The sequence below is a fragment of the Amblyraja radiata genome, assembly GCF_010909765.2.
Source record: "Amblyraja radiata isolate CabotCenter1 chromosome 43 unlocalized genomic scaffold, sAmbRad1.1.pri SUPER_43_unloc_4, whole genome shotgun sequence".
Classification (NCBI taxonomy): Eukaryota; Metazoa; Chordata; class Chondrichthyes; order Rajiformes; family Rajidae; genus Amblyraja; species Amblyraja radiata.
The window spans coordinates 76,461-84,229 of NW_022630092.1; the positions used below are offsets into that span (position 1 = coordinate 76,461).

At 43.0% G+C, this 7,769-nt stretch overlaps 1 protein-coding gene across 1 annotated transcript; it reads left to right on the forward strand.

The window, feature by feature from the left end:
• Positions 1–1,634: 1,634 nt before the first annotated feature.
• Positions 1,635–7,372, forward strand: LOC116969077 (interferon-induced protein with tetratricopeptide repeats 5-like). The gene is made up of 2 exons (XM_033016024.1): positions 1,635–1,681; positions 5,902–7,372. Exons 1-2 carry the CDS (start codon positions 1,635–1,637, stop codon positions 7,370–7,372), a joined length of 1,518 nt encoding a protein of 505 aa, XP_032871915.1.
• The last annotated feature ends 397 nt before the right edge of the window (positions 7,373–7,769 follow it).

The following is a 7,769-nucleotide window of genomic DNA, read 5'->3' on the forward strand; positions in this document are numbered from 1 at the left end:
AGTTCCTCTGTCCCATAGATCCTCTGTCCTCTGTACATCTGGGAGATTGTTTGTGTCTTCCTTAGACATAAGCAAAGTACCTGTTTCAACTCTTCTGCCATTTCCTGTCCCGATAATAATTTCACCTGTTTTTGCCTTCAAGGGACTCACTTTTGTCTTTATTAATCTTTTTCTCTTAACATAGCTAAAGAGGTTTTTCTATCTTTCTTTAGATTCTTGGCCAGCTTACCCTCGTACTCCAACTTTTCACCCTGTATGCCCTTTTTATTACCTTCTGTTGTTCTTTGAAAGTTTCCCAATCCTCCGGTTTCCCGCTTCTCTTGGCTATGTTATACACCTTTTCTTCTCTAACTCCATTGTCAGCCACAGTTGCCTCTTACTCCCCTGGAATCTTTCCTCCTCTTTTGAAGAAATGATCCTGCATCTTCTGGATGATGTCCCAAAATTCCTGACATTGCTGTTTCACAAATATTCCTGCTCGGAACATTTTCCAGTCTACCTTGGCCAGTCCTCTGTCGTGCCTTCATAGTCCCCTTTGGTCAACTGCGACACTGACACTTCTGATTTAACCTTCTCCCACTCAAATTGCAGATTAAAACTTATCATATTATAGTCACTACCTCCTAGCGGTTTAATTTACACTGAGTTCTCTTTATTAAATCTGGTTCATTGGACAACACTAAATCCAGAATTGCCTTCTCTTGGTAGGCTCCATTACAAGTTGCTCTAAGAATCCATCGCGGAGGCACTCTACAAACTCCCTTTCATGGAGTCCAGAAGCTTCCTGATGTTCCCAGTCCATCTGCATATTGAAATCACCCATAACCACAGCGGCAATCCCTTTGTCACATGCCAATTTTAACTCCTGCTGCAACTTGCACCCTATATCCAAGCTACTGTTTGGGGGCTGCAAATAACTCCCATTAGTGTCTTCTTACCTATGTAAGAAGAAGTCCCCATGTCACACCTCGCAACGGACCAAAATTAATCTCTCACCAACTGAGCTACCTCTGCCCTCCTGCCTGTCCTTTCTGTAGGACATAACCCTGAATATTCAGTCTTAGTCCCGATCTCCTATAGCCATGTCTCTGTAATCCCCATAATGTCATAACCACCAATCTCTAACTGAGCCTCAAGCGTATCCAATTTACTTCTTATACTTTGCGCATTCATATATAATACTTTTAATCAATTACTCAGCTTTCACATGATTCCTACTTCACTTGGCCGTACACTCCTATCCTTTGTGAGCTCTCTGTCCCATTAATTCTGGTGTCTTTCTTAACTTTTCATGTACTCTCTTTCCCTTAAACCCATCCTTGTATTTCCAATGTCTCTCCTTCCCGTCCACTAGTTTAAAACATCTGTAGCAGGGAGAGGTAGAGAGATGACAGAATATGGTGATTTGGCTTAGTGAGTCCTGTGCCTTGTTTGTGGAAGAGATGAAGAGATGACTTTTTAATGTGGGGGTAGGGGGGTAACAATATTTCTAGGTCCCTACCTGGTCGGTGGGCAGCTTTTTCTCTGGGCTGCCCCGTCGACCGTCCTCGTTGCCTACCAGCGGGCGTGGAGCACCCTTTCCTGGCGGGGACCGCCCAGCACCGCTGGAGCGCTATCGCGGAGCTGAGCGGGCGATGCCTTGCTTGGGTCGCCGCCGTGGATCACGCGCGCTGGAGCTCTGGTGAGCTGTGACCGCCGAGATCAACACCTCCGGGGCTGCGGGTCTGCGGAGCGGAGCAGGCGGCGCCGACTTTAACATCGGTAGCCTGGGAGCTCCAAACCGGCGCGGCCTTGTCGGCTTCGGAAGTCGCGGTCTCGTTAGGAATGCGGCCGTTCCAGGTGGCCCAGCCGCGATTGAGGAGGACTTTCCCGACCGCCGGGTTCAACAGAAACCCGGCGATAGAACGGCAGGATCATCGGGCCTCCGTAGAGGCAATAGCAGAGGCCTCAATATGCCTTGACTTTGGGGAGAACTCGAGATGGGGACTACTGGACATTGTGCCTTCCCCCACAGTGGTAACAATTGTGGGGGATGATGATTTTTGTGTGTAAGTGGAATATGTAGTCTGTGTCCAAGATGGCTGTCGGAAGGGAGAGTGGTCGCTGGCGCGGTTTAGCTGCCGCTGCTCTCTCTTCACATTGTGTTTGTTAGATTTTTTGTGTTTGGAGCGAATTCTGTATTTAATTTGTGTATTGGTGATGTCCCTTATTATTATATAACTCCGACTATATGTTTTTTCTCTCTTGTTAATCTCTGTAAGGTGTCCTTGAGACTTTGAAAGGCGCCCGCAAATAAAATGTATTATTTTATTATTATTGTGGAAAGAGGCCATGGTTGGCTGATCAATGTTCTGGGTTTCGTAGTTTAAGTGATCAAGGGGGAGGTAAAAAAGGTGGAGAGGTTGTGCTACTTATCAGGAAGATTATCACGGCTGCACTCAAAATGGAGGGCAAGACCTTGTGGTACTCCAGTACTAGACTGGAGTAAGTCAAAATAGAACTTTACTAGGCAAGAGGTTTGGCGGGTAAACTGTGAGCAATTGTATAGGGTACATCTACATCTAACATGCGGAAGTCATTTTGATGATCAGTTGATTAGTCAGGAGTGATACAGTGTGGAATCATGCCCTTCGGCCCCAACTTGTCCACACTTGCCAACCACCATTTGTGTGAAAAATTACCTCTCAGATTCTTTTCCCCTCACCATGAACCTATTTCCTCTGGTTGAAATTACGAGTCGTCCTTAAATACAGGAGAGGTGCGAGAAGACTGGAGGGTGGCAAATGTTGTACGTCTTTTCAAGAAGGGCTGCAGGAGAAAATGCTGGGAACTATAGGCCAGTGGGTTTAACAGATGTAGTAGGTAAGTTACTGGAGCGTATTTGAGGTATAGGATATACAGGTATTGGATGGGCAAGGACTGATTAGGGATAGTCAGCATGGTTTTGTACATGGGCGATCGCGGCTCACAAATCTGATTGATTTTTTTGACGACGTGACCAATATTAGCGATGTTACAAAAACTACCTTCAGCTGCGCTGCAGATCTGCCGCTGGCTGCGTGTGTGACTCTGGAGCTTGGGGGGGGGGGGGGTGGGGGGGTGGTGATTAAAATGCAGGTTTGTATTGCTTGTCGGAGAGGGATTTCCTCGGGCTGCTAGTTGTTGAAGAAAAATCGATCCGACTTCCGTTTCCGTTTTTTGTTAAAAATAAAATCGCTGGACAATTTACTCTCTGGATTAAAGTAAAAAGTGACTTCTAACGCCCTCAATGCCTTCGACGTCACGGATCACAATATCAGGACAAAACAAACAGTAAGTCGTGTATTTCACATATAATCTTGCTTCCTGGGGTGGCTTTAGTCTAATTTTACGATGCAAAAGTGTTATTTAGGCCCCATACGAATTGGCAGTGTCTTGCCTGCCGATATGGCCTTAAAATATACTGCAACGGCAATGTTCCAATCGATCACATTCCAGAAACACCCACTTGCAAGATGATTTAAATCCTCATTTTCTTTGGACATCATGTCATAAAAGCATCTAAATCGTCTATATTTTGTGTTATTTTCTATCCATGATCAAAATGTTCATACTAAATATGCACAACAGTTTTAGTCACGTGTATTGTGTAAAAAATAATAATTTTGATTATATTGAGAGTGGATGTTTCTAGATTATTTGGATACTTAGGCTATTAAAAATGTTAGCCTTTTCTTAAGAAATGGATATATCTTTAGATCTAGTAATTGAAATTAGATGAATTAGATTACATTGATTAGATGAAACTGATGAATATTAATTTTTTGTTGGGTATTTACTATTTGTTTTAACGTTTAACTTTATCATTTCTACCTTTTTTCTAGAACTGCAAATAATAACTTGTTTCTGTTAATGCTGTTCTGTGGTTTTTTTTCCTTTACATTTTAAACAGATGTCTCTGAAGAAGAAATGCAAAATTGTCAATCCAAATGCCCAGCAAAAGAGACCGATTTAGACAGCTTTCGCAGAGATTATCCGAATTTGTACTACTCCAAATGTGATGATCTACAGGACATTCTTAATGGGAAAGTAGTTGGGCAGAAAGGCATGTCATGCGTGGTTGAAGAGCAAACATTGTAGTTTACAATTCCAAAATGGAAAAGTTGGGGAAAAACAAGGTGTACAGAGTTGTTTATTGGTTACAATCTGAGGAGTATGATGATGCTACTGATTATGATATGCCAATGTACCAGCTAGCAACTGATCTTCTCCATAAAGACTTGGTCTATTGCTAGAAATTGCAATTTATTTACCTATTTACAGCATATAATACAATAATATTAAAGTTCTGATCTTGAGAATATCACATTTTTGAATTTTCAAGGCAGTCTGGGTGTTTATTGCTATTTCCGTCACTACAGTCAATTTTGTAATTAGCTACAATTAGGAAACTAATTAATTATATGCTTTAATTTCAGGTCATCCAAGTAAGATGGTTTATATTTGTTTCAGAATGCTTTAATCAATAATAACTGAACATTTCATTCAGTTCCCTTAATGTTTAAGAAAGTTATGGGATTTTGACTGTCCTCGATCACAGCTTTTGTGTTAAGTCAATGGAAAAGCAATAGGGAACAAGATGCTAATTTCCGAGTATGAAAATGGCCATAACCTTTTTAATACTGAAGATATGAAAGTCAATTAGGTGTATATTTATAAATGACTTAGACAGGTTGTTTGGTAGGTTTGTCGATGACACCAAGATTGCTGCAATCGTGGACTGTGAGGAAGGCTGTTATACAGCGGGATATAGATCAGCTACGAAAATAGGCGTGAAATGACAGATGGACTTTAATCCGAGCAAGTTTAAGATGTTACACTTCCGGAGGTCATATATAAAGTGAAAATATATAATTAATGGCATGTCTGTCAACAGCTTGAATATGCAGAGGGATCTTGGAGTCCAAGTTCACTCCTCCTTGAAATTTTACATATAATTCTGGTCACCCCATTACAAGAAGGATATGGAGGCTTCGGAAAAGGTGCAGATGAGGTGAACGGATCGGGGATATTAACTATAGGGAGAATTTGGACAGACCTGGATTGGTTCTGAAGAAAGTGAATGGCATGTTGGCCTTCATAACACGAGGAGTTGAGTATAGGAGCACAGAGGTCTTTCTGCAGTTGTGCAGAGCCCTAGTGAGACCACACCTGGAGTATTGTGTGCAGTTTTGGTCACCTAATTTGAGGAAGGACATTCTTGCTATTGGGGTAGTACAGCGTAGGTTAATTCCAGGGATGCGGGACTGTCATATGCTGCGAGAGTGGAGCGTCTGGGTTAGTATACTCTGGAATTTAGGATGAGAGGGGATCTTATTGAAACATAAAAAATTATTCCGGGGGTTTGGACATGCTAGAGGCAGGAAACATATTCCCGATGTTGGGGGAGTCCAGAACCAGGGGCCACAGTTTAAGAATAAGGGGTAAGCCATTTAGAACGGAGATGAGGAAACACTTTTTCACAAAGAGAGTTGTGAATCTGTGGCATTCTTTGACTCAGAGGGCGGTGGAGGCTGGTTCTCTGTATAGCGGAGTCAGGAGATATGGGGAGAAGACAGGAACGGGGTACTGATTGTGGATGATCAGCCATGATCACATTGAATGGCGAGGCTGGCTTGAAGGGCATAATTTACCGTGCGAGGGACAAGGTTTGTAGGAGATGTGTGGACCAATTATTTTTACATTGTGGGTGGCGAGAGCTTGAAATATACTGCCACGGTTGGTGGTTGAGGCAGATATGATAGATGCATTTAAAAGAGAGGCATATCAGAAAAGCATATCTAGCATATCTGATTTGTTGACTATTTCTGAAGCGTTAGAGGTGGTCTGCGACCAATTTTCATGTGTTTTCTTCTCTTGCAGCAAAACAGTGAGGGATTTGTTAAAGAAAAATCTCGATCAGCTTCAGTGCCACTTCACGTGGGGCCCACAGAAGGAGACCATTGACCTGGATGATATGATGTACAGATTACAAGATTCTATAGATCTGAATTTGAAGTATAAGGCCAGGTCCTGCAACCAATTTGCATTTGTAAACAGCCTGCAGGGCAACTATGAAGACGCTATTCAAAACTTAAAGGAAGCTGAAAAGATTCTAAGGGAGAACTACAAGGATGCATTTGAAAGAAGTAGCATCATCACCTATGGAAACTACGCTTGGGTGCATTACCACATGGGACAGCTGACCGAGGCCCAATCCTACTTCGACAAGCTGGAGATGATCTGTAAACCGCTCACTGATGGCCCTCGCTATACAGCAATGATACCTGAAGTGTATGGGGAGAAAGGATGGTCATTGTTGAGATCGGCAGCTCAATACTATGAGGAGGCCATGGAATGTTTTGAGAAAGCTCTGGAGGAAGATCCCAATAACACGGAGTGGATCATGGGCTATGCAACTGCTCTGTATCGTCTGGAAGCAATTCCTGGAACCCCAGAGAAATGCAAAAGTAGTCAGAGCGTGAATCATCTGAGACGTGTTCTGGAGCTTGATCCAGAGGAATCTTTGGCTATGGTGATGTTGGCCCTAAAACTGCAAGAGAACAAGCAAAAAAAGGAAGCAAATGAATTAGTTCAACAAGCCTTACAGAAAAGCCCTGATGTTCCAAAAGTGCTTCGCAATGCGGCCAAATTTTACAGACTAGAACAAGCTGGGGAAAAGGCAATTGAGCTGCTGAAAAAAGCATTAGGAAGAACTCCACACAACAGTGTCCTACATGACCAAATAGGTATGTGCTATAGAGTGCAACTACTTGAAGTGTTCAAAAATCCATTGAGCTCTGATCCTCAAAATCCTGAATTTCAACCGAAAATGGTGTTGATCGATCATTGCAAGCATCACTTTGGAAAGGCATTTGAACACCGTCCAAGGACAGCTATTAAATCACAACTAGATTATGCAGACATCTGTCTAAGAAATGGAGAGAATTCCAAAGCAGGGGAGGTCTACAGCAAACTGCTGGAGTTAGAGGGAATTCGTCCAGAAAACATGCAGATAATATGGTTACAGGCTGGCTTATTTCAACTGCACAAGAGAAAGTCTGATTCAAATGCTGTCCAATTGTTCCAGAAAGGACTGAAGATTGAAAATAACTCCAAAGTATGGAAAATGTGTTATGAAAATTTGGACAAGTGGGCAGAAAAGAAACTTTGCAGGGATCCACATGATAGCAAGGCACTTGGTGTCAAAGGGTTACTGCATCAGATAGATGGGAACAAGTCCAAAGCTATTGAATACTTTGAAGAGGCCTTGGAATTCGATCCAAGCAATGAAGAATATCTCAGTGCTCTTTGTGAATTGCGCCTTTCGTTTGAAGAACATCATGACCTTTGAAAGATGCAATAAGATGCGATGGCTGCCCTGCCGGCGGTCTGTTTGCTTTTCCATTCTTTTTGCTGTTTTTTAGTGTGTTAAAAGTTTGTTTTAATGTTCTTCAGTTTGTTTTACATGGGGGAGGGGGTAGGGAATAGGGGGTAACTTTTTTTTTTCAGGTTCTTACCTTGCCGGAGAGGTGATTAATTTTCGGATCACATTTTCCGGCGCATTCTGCGGCCTTCCATTGATGGAGCTGGAAGCCTCCTCGGACTGTCATGACCCCCACCGTGGGGCACGGACTTAACATCGGAGCGGATCCCTTGCCTGGGATCGCTCCCACCGCGGCCTGCGGACTTACCATCAAGCTCGCAGTCAGGAGAGGATGAGTTGGGCGCTCCATCGCCGCAGAAGTTTC

What these genes read in the sequence shown, in the direction of transcription:
- LOC116969077 (XM_033016024.1), top strand. Translation starts at nt 1,635, where the DNA reads ATGCCTTGCTTGGGTCGCCGCCGTGGATCACGCGCGCTGGAGCTCTG. An exon ending in TCACGCGCGCTGGAGCTCTG is followed by an intron (nt 1,682 to 5,901) that starts GTGAGCTGTGAC and finishes CTTCTCTTGCAG; the next exon opens with CAAAACAGTGAGGGATTTGT.